At 41.2% G+C, this 21,233-nt stretch overlaps 2 protein-coding genes across 6 annotated transcripts in view; both read right to left on the bottom strand.

Annotated features, from left to right (window-relative positions):
- Window positions 1-1,436: 1,436 nt before the first annotated feature.
- Window positions 1,437-8,018, bottom strand: CCDC89 (coiled-coil domain containing 89). Its single transcript, XM_073336263.1, has 2 exons — window positions 7,969-8,018; window positions 1,437-2,795 (listed from the first exon to the last, which is right to left on the bottom strand). The coding sequence occupies exon 2, from the start codon at window positions 2,758-2,760 to the stop codon at window positions 1,678-1,680; it is 1,083 nt and encodes a 360-aa protein (XP_073192364.1). The 5' UTR covers window positions 2,761-2,795; window positions 7,969-8,018; the 3' UTR covers window positions 1,437-1,677.
- A 5,734-nt stretch (window positions 8,019-13,752) lies between these two features.
- The window catches only part of SYTL2 (synaptotagmin like 2), an 81,511-nt gene continuing 74,030 nt past the window's right edge, over window positions 13,753-21,233 (bottom strand). For all 5 annotated transcript variants that reach the window (XM_073336014.2, XM_073336024.2, XM_073336041.2 and 2 more), the window contains 5 exons: window positions 20,726-20,896; window positions 19,210-19,288; window positions 17,728-17,827; window positions 16,780-16,985; window positions 13,753-14,197 (listed from right to left, as the gene is read on the bottom strand). In XM_073336014.2, the coding sequence (XP_073192115.1) occupies window positions 14,052-14,197; window positions 16,780-16,985; window positions 17,728-17,827; window positions 19,210-19,288; window positions 20,726-20,896 (702 nt within the window). In that variant the 3' untranslated portion in view covers window positions 13,753-14,051. The remainder of the gene's footprint in view (window positions 14,198-16,779; window positions 16,986-17,727; window positions 17,828-19,209; window positions 19,289-20,725; window positions 20,897-21,233) is intronic.

The following is a 21,233-nucleotide window of genomic DNA, read 5'->3' on the forward strand; positions in this document are numbered from 1 at the left end:
ACCCCTCCCCCCCCGCCGCGCCCCATATTCGGGAGAGAAGGGGCGGGGCAGTGGGGGGCATTCGAGAGGGGCGGGGCGGGGTGAGTTTAGAAGAGGGTATGCACCATGGGTGTGTTACAGAGCCGGACAAAGAGGCTGCCAGGCCGAAAAGTGGCCTCGAAATCCTTATGAAGAAGCTTTGATCCCAAGAGCTGTACCAGGGGCCTGTTGGCGCAGGCAGGACCGCTGAAATGCAGCCGCTGCTGGAGCACAGAGCAGGGCAGTTAAAATGATTAGGGGGCTGGGGCATGTGACTGAGGAGGAGAGGCTGAGGGGACTGGGCTTGTTTAGTCTGCAGAAGAGAAGAGTGAGGGGTAGGGTAACCAGATAGCAACTGTGAAAAAACGGGACGGGGTGGGGAGTAATAGACACCTATATAAGAAAAAGTCCCCAAAAAGCGGCACTGTCCCTATAAAAACGGGACATCTGGTCACCCTAGTGAGAGGGGATTTGATAGCAGCCTTCAACTAAGGGGGGGGTTCTGAAGAGGTTGGAGCTCGGCTGTTCTCAGTGGTGGCAGACGACAGAACAAGGAGTAATGGTCTCAAGTTGCAGTGGGGGAGGTCGAGGTTGAATATTAGGAAACACTATTTCACTAGGAGCGTGGTGAAGCACTGGAATGGGTTACCTAGGGAGGTGGTGGAATCGCCATCCTTAGAGGTTTTTAAGGCCTGGCTTGACAAAGCCCTGGCTGGGATGATTTAGAAGGGGTTGGTCCTGCTTTGAGCAGGGGGTTGGACTGGATGACCTTCTGAGATCTCTTCCAACCCTAATGATCTATGAGTCTATGTTGCACACACTAGGGGAAGGGAAAGGTTTTGCATGAACCCCTGCCAATGTCCTTGTTGCTGTAATAAAATGATGTATTTATTATCCCTATAACATCACATAGGACAGCATAGGGCTTAGTTTACTTGAGGATGATGAACAAAGTCCAATTTTAAACCTGATTTCTACTGATCCACATTTTTCATACCTAGGACCTGATCCAAGCCCCTCAGAAGTTGATGGGAGCTTTTCTGTTGATGATGATTGCTTTGAATCAGACCCCTAATATATAAACAACTAATCATCTATCTGAAAATCATTGTCAGTGATAAAGATACTGTACATGTGGTAATCTGCTTTATCCCTCCATACAGGTAATAAACTGTGATCTTGGTGCGACCCCTTTTTCCTTCCCAGCTCCACTTTACTGTATATTAACAATTTGCTGTATCAAATCTAAACTTTTCAGGGCAAGAGCTTCTTTTCCCCTCTTTATTTGTCATGTAAAATATTTAATGTACTTCTATAATCTGAAAAAATTACTAGAAACATAAGAGGCAAGGAACAAACAAGACAAACTCATAAATGATTATGAATTTTTCATACTAAAGTCCATTGTTTCCCAGTTTTATTTAGCATAACTTGTTCTACTAACTCAAAGTGCTGCATTTAGGCTGCCACCTCAAATCAATAGTATGGAAACAAAAAATGGGCTTCAAACCAGCCCTCATAAAAGGTTTGTAAAGTTGTGAGCACACTAATAAAGAAATCTGATACAAGATCATTTTAGTTTTTAAAAAAAGGGTTACTAACAAGCAGTAAGTAGTGTGCTATAATAGTTCTGCTGAGAGCTGAACAGAGGATGAGGGGTTATGACATGAAGTGGCGGAGTTTGTTGTTCAGCTCTTTTTCTTTAGTAAGTAAGTCCATGCTGTGTTTCTTGTAAGCATCAAACTGCATCCAGAGCTCACTGTATGCTTGCTCATTTCCCTCCAGACGTCGCTGCAGCTCTTGGACCCTTAGGTTGCTGTCCACTGCTGCTACCTCTCTCACAAAGCGCTCCTCTGCTGTCAGCCTGGCCCTCTCTGCAGACTCCAGCTTCTTCTCCAGCTGCTGAATTTCCCGTTGCTTCTCCTGCAGTGTCTTGCCCCTCTCCATAGCCAGATGCAGCAGCTCCTCTTTCTCACGGATCACCCTCTCCAACTTGGCTTGCAGCTTGCTGCCCTCAGCCTTTTGTTGCCTTTCTGCCTGCTCCAGCTGTGCAGCAATTTGGCAGTGCTTCTCCTCCAGGCTTTGCAGTTGACTTCTCAGTAAATCAGTTTCCCTGGCATGGACACTGGCTTGTTGGCTCTGAGCTTCCAGTAGCTCCTTCTCTCGCTCCTGGGCTCTGTGGCTCTCTTGAGCACATCTCTCTTTTAAAGAATCTACCTCCTGAGAGAGCCTCGTCTCCTGGGAAGTGAGCTGGAGAACCTCAGCCTCCTTCTTCTTCAGAGCCTTGCTGAAAAGGCTATTGTTTTCCTGCCTCAGGCGCTTATTTTCCTCCCTCAGCAGCATGTTCTGCTGCTTGTGCTCATCCTTGAAGCGAATCATGTCCTCATGGTTGGCAGCCAAGTCCATAAAGCGCTCCTCCAGCTGCTGGGCCCGCCGGGTCTGACTTTCCAGCCTCACACTATCCTCCATCCTCAACTCCTCCAGCTCCATGTTGAGACTTTCCAGTGCCTTGCAGCGCATTAGGGTATCATCCGCTCGCTTCTTCAATATGCAGATGAGCTGAGACTGCTCATGGAGGCGTGAACGTAGCAGAGCCTTCTCCCCCTTCTCCCCATCAGAGAGCCCATGGAGCTTCTCCAGGGCCTCATACAGATCGCCCATGTCTCCTTTTGTTTCTAATTCAGCCTCCTTTGGATCATTTGTGGGGCAGGACATCTCAGGGTCTTTCTCATCCTGAGGCATGGAGCTGCTGTCTCCTGCAGAGTCTGTAATTCAAGCTAGATAACAACAGCTTCTCTTAGTAACATTCAAAATTATTTAATTGCATCCAACAGTTCTAGTTTCCCAACCAACAAGGCTGCAATTGGTGGATATGCCTGGGGAGTTCCATTATATCACAAGTCAGGAGACCTGGACATTCCAGAACAGATTGCAGTTTGCCAACAGCTCTTGAGCTGGTCACTTTCCTTGGCTCTGCAGATTGAGCAGGGGGAATCAAATTAGTATCTTACATATCTGTATACTAATGCGAGAAGTATGGGGAATAAGCAGGAAGAACTCAAAATGCTAGTAAATAAGCACAACTATGACATAGTTATAGACTTGGTGAGATAATACGCATGACTGGAATATTGGTATAAAAGGGTACAGTTTGCTCAGGAAGGACAGACAGGGAAAAAAGGGAGGAGGTGTTGCCTTATATAGTAATATATATATATATATATATATATATATATATATATATATACTTGGACTGAGGTTAAGATGGAAATAGGAGACAGACTTGCTGAAAGTCTCTGGGAAAGGATAAAAGGGATCAAAAACCAGGGTGATGTTATGGTAGGGGTCTACTACAGACCACCTAACCAGGAAGAAGAAGTGGATGAGGCTTTTTTTTTTTTTAAACAACAGAATCATCCAAAGCACAGGACTTGGTGGTGATGTGGGACTTCAGCTACTCAGACATCTGTTGGAAAAACAACACAGCAGGACACAGATTATCCAACAAGTTTTTATTTCAGAAGGTGGAGAAAGCTACTAGGGGAGATGCTGTTCTCAATTTGATTTTGGCAGATAGGGAGGAACTGGCTGAGAATTTGAAAGTGGAAGGCAGCTTGCGTGAAAGTGATCATGAAATGGTAGAGTTCATGATTCTAAGGAACGGTGGGAGGGAGAACAGCAAAATAAAGACAATGGATTTCAAGAAGGCAGACTTGAGCAAACTCAGGGAGTTGGTAGGCAAGATCCCATGGGAAGGAAGTCTAAGAGGAAAAACAACTGAAGACAGTTGGCAGTTTTTCAGAGAGACATTATTAAGGGCTGTGATGCATGGCCAGAAAGGGTTAAGCATCCTGCAGGCTAAATGACCCAGAACCAACCTGTAGAAACATGTTAGAAAAGTATATGAATGGTAATTAGGGCCACTCCATGTTAGATAGGTTAGAATTTGAAATGCAAACCTGTATTGTTAGAGAATTAGAGGTGATACTAATTATACGTGTGTCTTGTTCGATGTTAGCCATGTAAACAGATAGTTCCTGTCTATTACTGTTGATTCAGTGATCAAAAGGAAATATTAACATTTAGATGAATCTTGGGTGAAATAGTGTCATTGTCTATATGTCTCTTTAAAACTGTATATGAGCTACTTAATGGATAAATTACCGGTGATGTTTGGGAAACAGAAGGTTACATCAAAAGCCTATTGTTCACCCAGGACTGTATGGTCAGGCGAATACTAAAAAAAAGACTGTATAAAAGACTCTTGGGACCTGATCCTGTCATCTCAGATCTGCTTAATGCTTCATGCAGGGGAAGCTTAAGCCACAAGGCTGAGATTTTCAGTCCTAACCTGGAATCACCCTGAATATAAACATTGGACTATAACCTATGAACTAATTCTGAAAGAACTCTTTGCAACTACAAAGCTCACCATCTCCATTGTGAATCTGAATCTCAAGAACTGTACTCATGTCTGTATGTATACTGATCTTTTAACCAATACTCTCTCTCTTTTCTTTTTTAATAAATTTTAGTTTAGTTAATAGGAATTGGCTGTAAGTGTATATTTGGGTAAGATCTGAAATATTCATTAACCTGGGAGGTAATGTGTCTGATCCTTTGGGATTGGTAGAACTTTCTTATATGATGAATAAGATTTTCAGTAATCCTCATCATATTTGACATGGGTGTCTGGGTGGAGGCCTGAGGCTGGGTTGCTTTAAGGGAACTGTGTTGGCTTCTGGGTAACCAGTAAGGTATCATAGAAGCTGTTTTGTGCTGGTTTGGTAAATCTAAGTATTGAGATATCCACCAGCTTTGGGGATTGTCTGCCCCATTCTTTGCAGTTCACCCTAATTGAGAAACTCCCTGGGACCCTGGTCATAAGGGCACAAGAACAAACTATCCCACTGCATAGGAAAGATAAGAAATATGGCAAGAGACCACCCTGGCTTAACCAGGAGATCTTCAATGATCTAAAAATCAAAAAAGAGTCCTTCAAAAACTGGAAACTAGATCAAATTACAAAAAGGATGAATATAAACAACACAAGTATGTAGACACAAAATTAGAAAGGCCAAGGCACAAAACAAGATCATACTAGCTGGAGACATAAAGGATAACCAGAAAACATTCTACAAATACATTAGAAGCAAGAGGAAGACCAAGGACAGGCCTGTTAACTCAATGAAGGGGGGAAACAATAACGGAAAATGTGGAAATGGCAGAGATGCTTAATTACTTCTTTGTTTCGGTTTTCACCAAAAAGGTTGGTAGTGATTGGATGTCTAACATAGTGAATGCCAGTGAAAATGATGTAGGATCAGAGGCTAAAATAGGGAAATAACAAGTTAAAAATTACTTAGACAAGTTAGATGTCTTCGAGTCACCAGGGCCTGATGAAATACATCCTAGAATACTCAAGGAGCTGACTGAGGAGATATCTGAGCCATTAGCGATTATCTTTGAAAAGTCATGAGAGATTCCAGAAGACTGGAAAAAGGCAAATACAGTGCCGATCTATAAAAAGGGAAATAAGGACAACTCGGGGAATTACAGACCACTCAGCTTAACTTCGGTACCTGGAAAGATAATGGAGCAAATAATTAAGCAATCAATTTGCAAACATCTAGAAGATAATAAGGTGATAAGTAACAGTCAGCATGGATTTGTCAAGAACAAATTGTGTCAGACCAACCTGGTAGCTTTCTTTGACAGAGTAACAAGCTTTGTGGATGAGGGGGAAGCAGTAGACATGGTATATCTTGACTTTAGTAAGGCTTTTGATACTGTCTCGCATGACCTTCTCATAAACAAACTAGGGAAATGCAACCTAGATGGAGCTACTATAAGGTGGGTGCATAACTGGTTGAAAAACCGTTCCCAGAGCGTAGTTATCAGTGGTTCACAGTCATGCTGGAAGGGCATAACAAGTGGAGTCCCGCAGAGATTGGTTCTGGGTCCAGTTCTGTTCAATATCTTCATCAATGATTTAGATAATGGCATAGAAAGTACACTTACAACGTTTGCAGATGATACCACACTGGGAGGGGTTGCAAGTGCTTTGGAGGGTAGGATTAAAATTCAAAATGATCTGTACAAACTGGAGAAATGGTCTGAAGTAAGAAAGATTAAATTCAATCAGGACAAATGCAAAGTACTTCACTTAGGAAGGAACAATCAGTTGCACACATACAAAATTGGAAATGACTGTCTAGGAAAGAGGACTGCAGAAAGGGATCTGGGGGGTCATAGTGGATCACAAGCTAAATATGAGTCAACAGTGTAATATTGTTGCAAAAAAAGCGATCATCATTTTGGGATGTAAGCAAGACACGAGAAGTAATTCTTCTGCTTTACTCTGCGCTCATTAGGCCTCAACTGGATTATTGTGTCCAGTTCTGGGCACCACATTTCAGGAAAGATGTGGACAAACTGGAGAAAGTCCAGAGAAGAGCAACAAAAATGATTCAAGGTCTAGAAAATATGACCTATGAGGAAAGATTGAAAAAAATGGGTTTGTTTAGTGTGGAAAAGAGAAGACTGAGAGGGGACGTGATAACAGTTCAAGTACATAAAAGGTTGTTACAAGGAGGAGGGAGAAAATTTGTTTTTTTTTAACCTCTGCGGATAGGACAAGAAGCAATGGGCTTAAATTGCAGCAAGGAAGGTTTAGGTTGGACATTAGGAAAAACTTCCTAACTGTCAGGGTGGTTAAGCACTGGAATAAATTGCCTAGGGAGGTTGTGGAATCTTCATCATTGGAGATTTTTAAGAGCAGGTTAGACAAACACCTGTCAGGGATGGTCTAGAAAATATTTAGTCCTGCCATGAGTGCAGGTGACTGGATTAGATGACCTCTCGAGGTCCCTTCCAGTCCTATGATTCTCTGCTGCACCAGTGCAAAATTAAGGAAGCAGTGAAGAGAAGACACTTAGCCTAGCCAGAAAAAAACAAAACAAACCTAATTAAGAATAGTACTTATCCAGGTCCAGCTAACCCTGATGACAAACCCATGGCAGTTCTTTACTGATGTGCTGGTGCTGTGATTCCAGGCAAACACTGTTTGTTTACTTCACTATAACATTGTTAAGACAAATAAATCCTTACACAATTTTCTTCCCCTATATTTCTCATTCCATATCTGTTATTAGAAACACAAATATAGCTGGAGTTACTGGACTGGTCTTTTAACTGATTGTAAATGATTGTAAACAATGTCTGGACCTCTGTGAATGAAAAGGGCTATATAAGTGCTAATTATTATTACTGAAGGTGAGTGATCTAATGGTTAAAGCACAGGGTTGGAGACTTGGATTCTAATTTTACCTTTGCCACTGATTTGCTGTATTATCTTGGCCATGTCACTTGTCTGTGCCTCAGTTTCCTCATGTGGAAAATGGGGAAAATATTTATATTGTAAGAGCAGACTGGGACCCTGTCATCCTCGGTGTTGCAGAAATGTGTGAAAAGAGACTATCTGCACTAAAGAGCTTCCACTCAAAAAGACACATGAATAGAGGTGTGTAAAACATATATGTAAATGAGCATGCTGAAAAGCAGCACATTTTGTTTTTAGATTGTGAGGTAGTGGTAGGATAAGAGGATAACAGGAAGTGGGGAGTCAATACAAGGAAAAGGAAAGAGAAAGAGGATGGAGGGCAAGGGAGGCAATGTGAAGGAGAGGAGTGGGGGCATACAGCTAGGCAGCAGAGATTAAAGAACAGCCTCAGAGTTTTGTGGTGGTGACCTTCTCCAGAGGGTGCCATCCCTTGCTAGGTACATCAGTCCACGCACACTCGCTGCTGCTTTCCCTGCCTCCTGACAAATGGAAAGAATTGGAGAGGGAGGAAAGGACCAGGTTTAGGTGGGCTGGGTGAAAGGAAAACAGGCTAAAGAGGATGGATTGAGAATAGTGTGGAGGAAGAGAATAGGAAAATGTTTCCTTACCAGATATTTTCTTTTCTCTGGTTTGTCTGCCACTCCTACTGTAGGGTTTCTGTCTCCATGGAGACAAGGGGCTGACTCAGACTCGAGTCACTCCACAGCTCATGCCCGTGACTTGGCTACTTGGAAGTCTGCCATGTGTAGTCAGGCCAACTTTGAAATAGCTGCGAGTGCTTCATAGCAAACAAGCGCCACTAACGTACTTTTTAAAAGATCCTGTAACAAGAACGGGATATTCCAAAAGAGGAAATATTGAAATGAACTGCAGGCCTGAACTCACAAAGAGCTGGAGAAGTCACATTGTCAGGCTGTAAAGTTCAGTGGAGGGGCCTTGTCTTCATAACTGTCTCCATGCTGAAGATAATGAGATATGGACCTTGCCCCAAAGAGCAATGAAGGATCTAGGCATGAGGTGAAAGAGAAGAGCAAACAGCAAGAGCAATGTACTTGGAGAGAGAGAGAGGTCATGCATATGTCTTATTGGCTCCACTAATGTGTGTGCGGGAGGAAAGTGTATGTACTGTATGTGCAATTGACAGAGAGGCTGGGCACATAGATTATAGCTTTTTCAGTAGGGTAAGAGGGTTGGTGTGGGTGGGTGAGCAGGCTCAGGTTTATAGAAGCTGGGAATGGATCACTTGATTACCTGTTCATTCCCTCTGGGGCACCTGGCATTGGCCGGTGTCAGAAGACAGGATACTGGGCTAAATGGACCTTTGGTCTGACCCAGTATGGCCATTCTTATGTTCTTAAATAGGTTTCCCTGGCAAATTAAGTGCATTTTTAGGTGGGATTTGATGGGCTAGAACAGAGGGGAGCACATGCTGCCTATAGGGCAGAATGGACAGAAGCCTGAATGAGAGTGGGAAAGCTATGTGATGGAGGCTGTTAGGTGGCTTCTGTGCAGCAAAGATGGCAACAAAAAGAAGTGAGAACAGAAAGATAGGCAGAAGCCAGAGTATGTAGGCAAGGGGAAAATGTTCTACTTTATTCATGTCTGACAATACTGATTTTGGAACAGGGAGGTAAAGTTATGTCAAGGCTAGTCATACGTGTGGGAAATGTATTTCCAGGTGGGAGGATTATATGCAATTGTGATAAATGAAGGGGAAGAGAGGGGGAGTAGCTCCCTTTTATGGATCCAGCCAGCCAGTTAGCTCTAAAATCCCTCTTAGTAGCTGTTCTCTACTTGCTTTACCTGTATAGGGTTAAAAAATCTCCCTGCATAGGTAAAAGAAAGGAAGTGGGCACCTGACCAAAAGAGCTAATGGGAAGGCTAGGACTTTTTTAAAATTGGGAAAAAAACTTCCCCTTTCTCTGTGTGTGTTGTTCTCGGGGAGAAGCAGAGACAGGTCTGGAACTATGCTGTAAGAAGCTTGGGGCCAGGTATGAAAAATCATCTAAATCATACTTAGAAACTACTCACTTGAAACCCCCTCAATATGTAAGTAGCTCAGGAAATGTCCAGGAAGACACAAGTAGATTTATTTATTTTTATTTCTTTATGGCTTGTGGACTCCTCTGTGCTAACCCCAACTGCTTTTGTTTTGCTTGTAACCTTTGAGATGGACCTCAAGAAGGGTATTCTTGATGCTGAATTTTTGTAAGTGGGTTTTTTAAATCTAGCAATAGCCTGAGTTTCCAATGTATTTTCTTTTTTTGTTTTTAATAAAACTTACCTTTTTTAAGAACATGATTGGATTTTGTGTACTAAGATGTTTGTGCATATTGTTTAATTAGCTTGTGGCAACAGCTGATTTCCTTTGTTTTCTTTCTCAGCTCTTCCCCAGTGGGGTGGGGAGTGAAAGGGCTTTAGGCTTCCCACAGGAAGGGGTATGATTCTAAGTGCACCTTCTGGGGTCCTCAAAGGGGTTTTGCACTTGGGTGGTGGCAGCATCAACCCATCCAAAGTCAGAGAGAAGCTGTAACTTGGAGAGTTTGATACCTGCCTGGAGTGGCCAGTATTCCTTTTTAGAATCCTTGAGAGCCCCCACCTTCTGCACTCACAGTGCCAGAGCAGGGAATCGGCCTTGACAGCAATGCTTTTAAAATAAAGTAGAGTCGGCACTTTAGACTCATTAGAATTGCTGATGTACTACTGCTTGTGACAGGTTTGCCAGACTTAAGCTTCATTGGAAGAACAGACCTCAGGTGTGTATTATCTTAAAAAGTGAGGGACACAGAACTGCTTACGGCTTATGGGCTCCTTCATAAAGGGTAATTGGAGTTTAGTTCACGACAGCTATTGACTCAGTGGCATGCACTTTCCTCGAAGGTTGTCTTTTGCCTTCCAATATCATGTCTCAACTACATGCTACGGATGACTTGGAGGCCTTCTTCCCTTTGACTGCAAGGTGACAGGGTAGGTTTCCGCTGCAGCTGGGAGAGAGTCTTCCAGCCTGGATAGACAAACTCGCACTAGCTCAGCCCAAGCTAGCACCGTTAAAACAGCTGTGTGGACGCTGTGGCACAGGTGGAGGCTTGGGGTAGGCACCCAAGCTCAGACCCAGCTGACCCCCTGGATCCAACCTTGGGTAGCTAGCCCAAGTCTCTGCTGCTGCCACCATGGTGTCACTGCTATTTTTAGCGTGCTAGCTCAGTCCAAGCCAGTGCAAGGCTGGCTACCCACTCACTCTCAGCTGCAGTGGAGACATACCCAAGCAAAACAAACGAGGAAGTTGGCTTCCTGAAGTCTTTTGTCTTGACAGCTGAGCCCTGGCTATCAAAAACAAATTCCTCTAGGCTTTTTTCTGTCAGAGCAAATGTTAGTAGTCAGTCAGTTAGTCAGAGGCACATAGTGCTTTAGTGTAGGGTTGTTTGCACACACAGTGGTAAAAAGTCCATATTAGTTAGGTGAAACATTTTCAAAGGACTATTACCAATAAATACTTTTGTTAAATACAGTTTTAAAAATATTAGCTCTTTTCACCATAACATTGCTCGAGTGTTAAAATTCTTCCTGGCTGCAGGGTAAGTGCATTGCTTAATACTAAGCTCCTGTTAAAACAATTTAAAAGGAAAAAGCCAGTTTTCCGGACCGGGAATCTTAAGGCTCCAGTTTTGTAAATAAAGCCATATACCATTTTACTGTCATATGTTTTCCCAAGACAATTCAATTTCTTTGGCATTTGATTTGTTGCATTTCTTTGCACTGCAGTATAGTCCACTGAAAAAGCTTTGAGGGGAAGCCAGTGCATTTCCCTTTTATGTTATGTTACGCAGTAAAACAACACTAAAGCTTAGTAAACTTAGCTGTTAAAAGATAGGAAAGTAATAGCTTTTAGGAGCTGAGCCAAAGTCAACTGAAATCAACAGGCTGTGAATCAGGGCTTTCATGAAGATACCAATACAGTCATCTAACACTGCAATACTGAGCACTGCTATATTTTTTAAGGCTACTGTTGCGACTGGCTCAGTTGACCTTGCATAGTTCACTGTAGGCTTGAAGGTGGCACATTTGATATGGGGACTCATTTTTGCCTCAGTGGAAAAAAGCCCAACGTGCTGGTTTGGAAAAGCACTTAATCTTCTGGACATGCTACAAAAGCAATGTATTTGCCAAGATTTTGGGGGAAGTTTGAGGCTGTGTTCCTGACGAGGGCAAGAGAGTCTGTTTTGTTCCTTTGGTTTATTGGCTGTTCAGCAGCATTAAATAATCCTGTATAAATTAACTTGGATAGCCAGGAGATTGCAAGTGCAATTAATTATTTGGGCATGGAAAGCTTCTGTATGGGTGTGGTTTTTAAAAATTTAAATCTAAAATAAAATTATGATGATGTACTTTGAGTGAGCACTGGCTTTTGAGGTAGCTGCATGATGCTCTTAGTACCAATACCAAGAATGATTAAGGAAAAATGGGATATCTGATTACTATTCTAATTATCAAAGGCTTGCACTGTCATGGGCTAGATATTTTAGTTTGGTTATCCTAATTTGAGCACTTCCAAAGATGTCTGTACTGTACAAAAAATTATTACATGACTCCCTGCCTGAAGAGTTTCAGTCCAAAAATGCCCTGTTCCAATCCTACAGTCTATAAACTCCTGAAACTATTTTTAAACAAAAACAATTATTAAAGGGCTTGTCTACGTGGTGCATTAGTGTGCCCCAACAGAGGTGTAAATTCTAGTGTTTACAAGCCTGTCCCACACTAACTTGTGTGGACTCTATTGGCTCACACTACAGTTTCCCTAGTGTGCACAGACATAGCGCTGTTTCAAACAATGCTACATCACTGTACATCAGGGAATTTTTAGCATGCACCAGCAGGGATCACACAGATAGCTCATGCACAACATGCTGGTGCGCACTAACGCATCATATAGACAAGCCCCCAGTTGTACAGACAAAATATGCACTTATATATTTGTAAATTAGCCAGTGGAAAGTTAAAGATCGTGCACACAAAAATCCAGTTTTGCAAGTGCAGCTAAAGTCCTTTATAAAAATATGCACCTCCTCATGTCAAACGAATCAGAATGTAGTGTGAATACAAAAAAATTTAATTCTGTACATACACTCCTCAGTTCAGAATGTTTTTTTAATATATAAAAAGATACAACAGGCACTTATCGTACCTCTAAGCTTCATAAATATCCAGATTTCAAAGTTGGTTGCACTACTTCCTACCATGACCCTACATGGGTGCTTTTGAAAAATTTCACCCAAAATGCCTAATGTTGTTAGGTACTCAATTTCTATTGAAAGTGAATGGAAATTGGGTACTTAACTCCTTTAGTGACTTTTGAAAATCTCAAAATTTCACCCTCCCTTCATTCATATTTACAATTTAATAAAATATAGGATGCATTACCATTCTAGACCTACAGTAGTTGCAATAAATAAATACACAAGTGTAACATATGCATTTATTTTGACGACTGACTTTCAATAATGCAATATGAAAAATTGACAGATATATGAAATGCAAATCTAGTATAATTGATCAGATGTGTATTTTAATTGAGCATTTACTTCTCTGAACACAACTGTAGCTTTAATAGGCTGCTTTTAGATAAACAGTGTAATAATACATTTCTATGTTTTTTACATTCAAACTTTTAGTTACATACAATGCTATAGGATTGAAATATGCTTGCTATTTTGTACAGTGTAGGTTCTTTAAAGAACTACCCAATTCCTGCTATGTTGTAGCGGTGGCACCAAAGTGCATACAAAAGTCTTGACACACCCAAAAGAGCAATCCAACAACAAACTTGGGTACAGATATTGTATATGCTTAAAATAAATATCCAATTTATCCATCAAGAATAAAATGAGCAACTTAATGGATGAAAAGATCCTTCAGAGCAACATTTAAATACAGTAAATTCGACTTCATTGCTTCCATACAGAATCCATACTTTAGAAATAAGCTAACAAAACCACTCGTGTATGTACTACATATACAGTCAACCCTCTTTATGGCCCTGATCCTGAACGTGCGGAAATTCAGCACCTTGTAGGATTGAGCTCAATATCATCACTCTTCATAGAATGCTTATATCAATAGATAAAGCCCTCCCAAGCTCTGAGAATTTAAAACTAGAGATGGAGTTCCCCGTCATGAACTCTAGCAAAGGGTGAAACCACCAGAGAGACTTGAACATGCCATTAAAATTAAGCTGCAAACACACAGTGAATATGAATATAGCGACCTATTGTCAGCTCATTTAAAATAACACACAAAAGACCCTGGGAAATAGACAAAGTTGTTGCTTTTTGGGGACCATTATTTAGCGAATCACCAACATTCTGACTATTCCAGGTGACCACACACACAACACACCCCTTATAATTGGGCCACTGAATTTCAATAGTATACTTTTTATTTAATTCGTTTTCAGTGAGCAAGAAGTAAAAGGCCTTTAGTTTAAAAAAATAGTCCGAAAGCAGAAAAGTTTAATTTGCATTATGTAGTAACCTTTAGCAGCACAAAATAAAACAACAGAACAGAGGCTGTCTACAGATCTACTGTAGTATACACACTTTTATAGAATTCCTCCAAGTTCCTCATTTTATTATTTCCTTCCCCTCCCAAGATCCAACAAGTAAATATTTTGGACACTAGCAATTAGAAAGTCATCTTATTTTGTCAGCTTTGCTACCATTAGCATCCTGAGTGGTAGGGTATCTTCTACCCATTTGTTTGGCAAGCTTATCATTCTCTCCCATAGGGTGGTTTCATCTAAAGTGGAGTCCATCCAGTCCACTGCAGTACCATAGCTTTTGCCTTGGAAAAACATAAGAAAACATTATGTACTTTTTAAAAACCTGCCACCACAGTTAAGAGTAGATTCTAGGGCAAATCTCCACACATGAGCAAAAATCAGCAATTTCCCCCTGATTCTGAAAGCTTTAGACCTACCCTACAGAGTTAGCTGACAATTTTCATGGTGTGATTCTGCATTTTCTATACATGTACAACTCCCATCAAACCCAATTAATGGGAGTTGTGCCTACATAGGAACTACATAATATCTCAGTATTCTCATGTGTTTGATTATTCTTGATTGCTATTTATTAGCTCATCTTGTCAGGATCCCTAGTAAATAAGAAAGTCAGTCAGTCAAGATTTTGATTTTCCAACTTTGGTTCCTAAAGGTCAGCATCTAAATCAGAGGCCTTATTTTCCCATTGACAGAAGCTGTGCTTGCTCAGTACCTCCTGGGAGGAAAAAAAATTGGCATCAGATCACTGATTCAGATACCAAAATGTTAGAAGAAAAGGAGTACTTGTGGCATCTTAGAGACTAACCAGTTTATTTGAGCATGAGCTTTTCTGAGCTACAGCTCACTTGGTTAGTCTCTAAGGTGCCACAAGTACTCCTTTTCTTTTTGCGAATACAGACTAACACGGCTGTTACTCTGAAACCTGTCAAAATGTTAGATTAGCTGCTCAATTTCAGGAGCCAAGTTTGAAATTTGTTACCTCAATTTATGTTTATTTTTAAATTTGCTTTTGACTATTATAATCCTAATGTGCTAAGAATTTCTCTTCTCTGGGAGAAGTCACTTTTCCTTGAGCTTGCTAGAGAGACTTTAAATACTTTTTACTTGTTGTCTTCAGTTTGGGGAAAGACGACATTTCTTGTCCACAGGCTGAATTATTATTTTGCTGTAAGATGGTTTCACTATGAAAGTGAAAAAGAGTATCGGGGCTGGGGGTGGGGGGGAGAATCAAGTTCACTTTTACTTGGGGAACATTCATATTTTATTTTTTAAAATGTTGTTTATTTTCAACACACACAATTTTTACTATCAAGAAAGGCGGCCAAATTTCTCCTTGAAACAAAACCTTGAGTATTTGGGAACACATTGATTTTAGCAAAATCGATCACTTCACACACCTCTAATGAAAGGGTCTATTCTCAACACCAGAAGCATGTACAGCTATACTTACTTATCACACATTGATGTTGAGCTTACTGCCTTAGTGTCTAGCTGCCCCGCAATTTTAAAAACACCAAGACTTCCAGACATAACTTTCAGTTAACTTTAGTAGGCATGACATAGGAGCATTGGGAATTAAGTATTTACTCAAGTTTAGTGTTACTACAGATCTTATTTTTAGACTGGAGTTTTTCACATGTGCTCCAGTTGTCCTTCTTTTAATTTATATTCTGAACATCATACTTCAGTTGCCATAGGCACACTATTTGCCATACTAGATCAGACCTTTAGTCCCATCCAGTCTGGCTTCTGTGAGAACCAAATACAAAGTAATTCAGAGGATGGTAAGCCGTGCCACAATGTACCTAGCTCATGGTGCATGTTATATGTTATATATGGATGTAGATGATGGCAATTTACTTCATGATTCTGCAATGTTTGATTTGATTATTCCTATCTTAGCATGTGTCACTAATAATTTCAAGATTATCTAGCCATAGTATTAATGTTCAAAGATAGATTTACCAAATGGGGTACACCTCAAGGAAAATAAATGTATTTTTGAAAACTTAGAAAGATTTAGCAATAACCTTTATAAGATCTCACTTAACTGGGTTTCCACAGGGGGGAAAAAAAATCTACCATGCTAATGGCCAAGGGGTGCACACAAGAAAAGAATGAAAGAAACACCTCAGAAATTGGGGTTTTCTGCTTTACATTTATTGTATGCTAAATTCCTTTTTCTTCTTTTGCTGCTCTGGTCACATCACTCCTCTGAGTCCCTTCTCTGACTTCCTGTTTTTTATACTGCCTCATATTCAGCATCTACAAACCCCATATTCCAGGCCCCCTCCAAGCCTGCCTCAACATGTATCTACATTTTTATTTCCTTCTTTCACCACCTCCATTTTTACCAATCTCCATCATTTTCTGTCCACCAAACTTCACTCTGACGTTGCCCCTTCTGCCGAAAGACACTTCACATTTCTCCCATATGCACCCCTTCTCTTCCTCAATTCCCTTCTTTAAACCCCCTTCTTCCATAAATCCCTCCTCCCCGCACTGGCATCTTCACATCATGGTTGCGTGTCTGAATCAGTTCATAAATTGATAGCAAGTTTTTTGGTTCAGAGTGTGTATACACGTGTAAAGTGCTATGTACATTTATGGAAAGAGACACAATTTCTAATCTAATTTGAGATCTTCTCTAACTTGCCTGTACCCCTTAACATGACCCTATTTGTGTACTATATTTCGGGATCCCTGCTGCATGAAAGGTGACTTTCTAAATGAAGCCTAATGCCAGCAAGTTGGTCAGTGATATTTTGCTCACGGAGGGGAAAAAATGGAGAGGCTAGACAAGTAAATGGAGATCCAGGTTGTATTTTGCAAGTTAAGGATTAATTTAATAAATGATCAGTACCTGTTCCCATTCCTATCCTGAGACCTCCCAGAAAGTGATTGGCTAGTTTGTGGTGGTCCCAGACTGTAAGTTCTACACATGCTTCTTTCAAATCATCAGTTCTAAAGCCATCGTAAACCATGGTGTGGTTGAACACCGGGTTTGTAGTTTTCGCCACTGCTCTTGTTTTCTGGCGGCTTTTCCTACTAGTATCTGGAAGGATGGTACTTTGGAATAAGAAAATACTGTCAGATCATATTAAAACATTGAGGGCTACATTAACATTCTCTTTTATACGAATAATATATCTACAGGTTAACATTCTCATTAATATACTATGGGCTCTGAGACTTGCGGGGAAGAGGAAACATGTGCCCACCCTCTTCAGAGAACCTGAGGTCAGGGCTGGCAGGGCTAATCACCCCCACACCTCCGAAGATGGAAGAGATAGGTGGATGGGGCAGGGAGGAGGCTTAGGAGAATTCAGTTATTGGTTTCCAGCCAGTGAGTGCCCTGCTTGTCTTGCTGCTGCCAGAGATTCCCCAGCCACTTGTCTCTAATGTCCTCCCTATGGTGTTATAATCCCTTGCCAGGAGGAAGGGAGAGAAGACAGGACAGTTTTCCCCCCTTTTCCACCTACTGCATGGCTTCCCTCCAAGACAGACATCCATCCTCCCATCCCAACCTGGTTTGTTTAAAATGCACAATAAATAAAGCTAGTTGCTCTTAAGTTAGCCCCTGGGGGTTGATGGGAATGGTAGTTAGTTTTCACTAGCCAGTCAATCAACCAGGAAGTCAGGGCATAAAGTGCAAGGTTGGAACTCGCCATATACATTGTGTCCGATGGGTGGGTGAAATGCATCAGCCTCACAGGGCATCTTGCAAGGCAGCATCTGGGAAGTCTCTCACTCTCACAAATTAAGGGAGGATTAATTAGCATAATTTTATTCATCCTGCTATTGTGGTTACCATTTAACAAAAGAGTTGAGCTTGTTGCCCCTCAGGAGAGGGAGGTCGTTGCATTCCTTCACCCAGATGTGGACCTCTCCAGTGGACGGGGTCTTGTTACCTTTGGAAGAGACAAATAGGAAAGCAACATTCACTCCCTTTAGAAATTAAATGTGAGAGGCAAAAGGAGGGAAGTAGCCAGAGAAGGTGACTGTACAAATTTGGGAGGAAATAAATTCACAGCCATCATACCAAACAAAGGCATGTCTCCATCATTGCATTTGTATGATATGTATGCCAAACAAATCCCAAGGAAAGCAGACAGAAGAAGGGAAGGTGCATTCCCATTTCAATAGGATGAGGTTATCCTAGACTTCCTGTCCCAAATCCTCATGTTGTTATACTGTGCCACATTCCTCCTCAGAAATGGCAAAATTTCAATGGTGGGTGAGGTAACTCCTGTCCTCTAATATTTCCCTCTCTTTTGTAGGCAGGCACTGGGAAATAGTAAATAGGTGCACAATTTGCTTATTTTGCATACACAGTGGCACAGCTGGGGCCAGCTTTATCTGCATGCAGCTGGCGTGAACTAATACTTAATGAGCACCCAAAAATCAGATTTAAGTGCACATTGCCAAAGCATCTAAATGGTTGCTGATTTGATCTTGAGAGGATTCGTCTACTCTTCTTATTACTTCCCAAATGCCTCCATCATGCCCAACTCAGCTACTGAAGCTGCTGACAGGAAGGAGTGAATTTGTTCCTTATTGGCCAACTTGTTAAATTAAAAGTCCTTTGCTTCACTGCCAGCCCATCCCAGCCAATTATTAATTGTCAGATAACTGACTCAGATCATCATCACTATTATAAACTAGGTACTAAGGAATTCTTGTTCTTTCCCACATCCGCTGCCTTCTGAGCTCAGTGACCTGCTACTGTTTGCTTAGCATGCGGGTGTTTGTCTGACTGTTAATGATCACTATAGTAACTAGTGGCAAAGCAGGATCTCATTCCTTGTGCTCTATTAGGTATGTAATCCAGCTAGTTGCTAAAAGCCCATGCTGTCATCCAGGTGTAATTCCTAATGTCATGTGTATAAAAAAAAGCTGAAAATAGCTGAGAACTTAAACTGAATGGTAACAGACGGAATCCTAGTGATGACTGAGCCTGATGATATTGTAAAACAAAAAGAGCTCTCAACCCTGCTTACAGCGGTTTCCATCACTTCATTCTGATTCAGGCATTCTAGATTTTGGAGTGACAATCTTGGAATCTTACTACATAGATTTATATAACAAGAACATCTTTGCTTCCTTAATAAAAAAAACACTGAATAAGTCATGGTCCTGAAGTGAGTTCATGGTCAGGTTAGCTTGATTCTATAGAAAAATGTCTACTTTTTACAAAAAAGGTAGTTGAACTTTGTGAAATATATTCCCAAGAGGCTATCAAAACTAAAAAAACCAGCCAAGCAAACAAAAAAAATAAAGAATGAGCACATACCCCCGACAGGCTGCGGAACATACTGAAGGGCTAGTTTAATCTCTCCTCTGTTTTCTAGTTCAAGAGCTGCTGCTGGAGTCTGAAAATTAAAACAAAAAACTCAGGCCACATTCTGGTGTAACACAATACCCCTTTTTATAGCATTCCTTGTGTGTCTCACTTATAATGAGGCAATGCCAGCAAGCAGGAAATTCTGCTTTGATATTTATTAGAAATTCTACTTCACACATGGGTAGCCATTATAGCTTACATGTACAAATTGCTCTGCAAAAGTTTTCTACAGGAGTGATAGGTTTTACTGAATTATGACGTGAAGCAAAATTTCTCTTTTGCCAACTGAAGATTTTCTTGCATTCTTACCTTTAGATCTTCCTCAGTTTGCAGGCAAACAAGAGAGTTTATGGGAGGAGTTTAACCCCTGGAATGCGCCTTCAGATGTAGATAGGTGCCTCTTTTGCTAAAGTACTGATAAAGACCTATGATTGTAGCTCATTCTCAAAAGAGATTTCTCCACAGTGTTGCTGCCCTCCTACCCTTCACTGGGTCATGTCTAAAATTAGAACATATGCTCTTTGGAGCAGTAGCCTTTTCTTATGTGCATTGGGAAGCACCTAGTACACTCTTGAGCACTGTAAAAAGTAACATACAGACTAAAATACCAAAGCAACTTTCAAAAATAGGTAGGCTCTAAGCAGATAGGATGCATCCGATGAAGTGAGCTGTAGCTCACGAAAGCTTATGCTCAAATAAATTGGTTAGTCTCTAAGGTGCCACAAGTACTCCTTTTCTTTTTGCGAATACAGACTAACACGGCTGTTACTCTGAAACCTGTTACTATCCTGTAGAACTACTTTAATTAGAAGACCACTTGCCACCTCTTTGGCTTTTGGCTAAGGCCTTACCCACTTACTTGCTGAAAATTTTAAACCAGTTTAGTTAAAGTAATGCAAAAAAGGCTGTGTGGACACATTTTGATTTAGAAGTAGTGGTTTATTTAACATTTAGCTAGAATTGACTTAAGCCCATTGTAAACCAAGTTGTAAACCACACAGCCTTTAGCTAATCCAGTACAACGTTCTCTGGAAGACGTGTCCTTGGATCAAGCGTAGCATCGTTTTAATATGTATCCTGTATATACAAATGACTATCTGCAAGGGGATGCAATTGATGGTCTATGCCTCCAGTGATATTATGTAGCCACATAGGCCATAAAGGCTGGAAGTTCAATTTGGGATTCCCACTCCTCAGGCTGGTTGAGAGAACAGAGTCAGACTCCTGGGGGTACAAGCTGCTTCTCTCTGAAAGCACCTCAATTGGCCAGCCACTCACTGGCACAAGGAAAGGTCTCAAAATTGTATGTCTTATCTGCTTGCCTGCAAGAAGCATTTTTATAACTGTAGCCACAACAAAAATGCTCAAGCAGGAAAAAATGAGAGGATATAAAGATGGGCAGAAGCCTGTGACTGGATAGAGATCACATCTCATTTGTACATACAACAAACACCTAAGAACTTACCCTAGGCTTAAGTGGGAACCAATTCATCTGCTTATTCTGTTTGTCATTCCAGTCCCATGTTCCCAAATCAAGTTCCACCTCACCAAGGAAACTATTGCGCCCAAAGGTGTCATTGTGCCAGACAGAGAGATTCAGTCTCTGGGTCTTTACCAGTGCCGTGTCAATTTTATACTGCAGGAAGGGAGAAGCAAAAGAATGACAATTTAAACAAGGCAGCAGAGGAGCTGGAACAATTGGTACAGTGGAGGTGCGGAGAGCCATTGAACCAAACTGTAAACCCAGTATATAATGAAAAACACTTAAAGCCAGGGGGTGCAGCAGCACATATGCAAGGGACTGTTTCATTAACACTCAAGAATCCAGGAGTGACTGAGATTAGGAGAAGGCCAGTTGTACTGGGAAATCCATTCAACAGCCCATTTAGGTCCACCAGAGACATGTAGAAAATGATGGCTACTGTACATATTTGAGACTTTAGTTCAAACAATTTAAATTCATGTTCATCTCA

The sequence above is a fragment of the Lepidochelys kempii genome, chromosome 1 (assembly GCF_965140285.1).
Source record: "Lepidochelys kempii isolate rLepKem1 chromosome 1, rLepKem1.hap1, whole genome shotgun sequence".
NCBI classification, from domain to species: Eukaryota; Metazoa; Chordata; order Testudines; family Cheloniidae; genus Lepidochelys; species Lepidochelys kempii.

Coding starts and splice junctions, on each gene's coding strand:
- CCDC89 (XM_073336263.1), bottom strand. CDS start 2,760: ATGCCTCAGGATGAGAAAGACCCTGAGATGTCCTGCCCCACAAATGAT.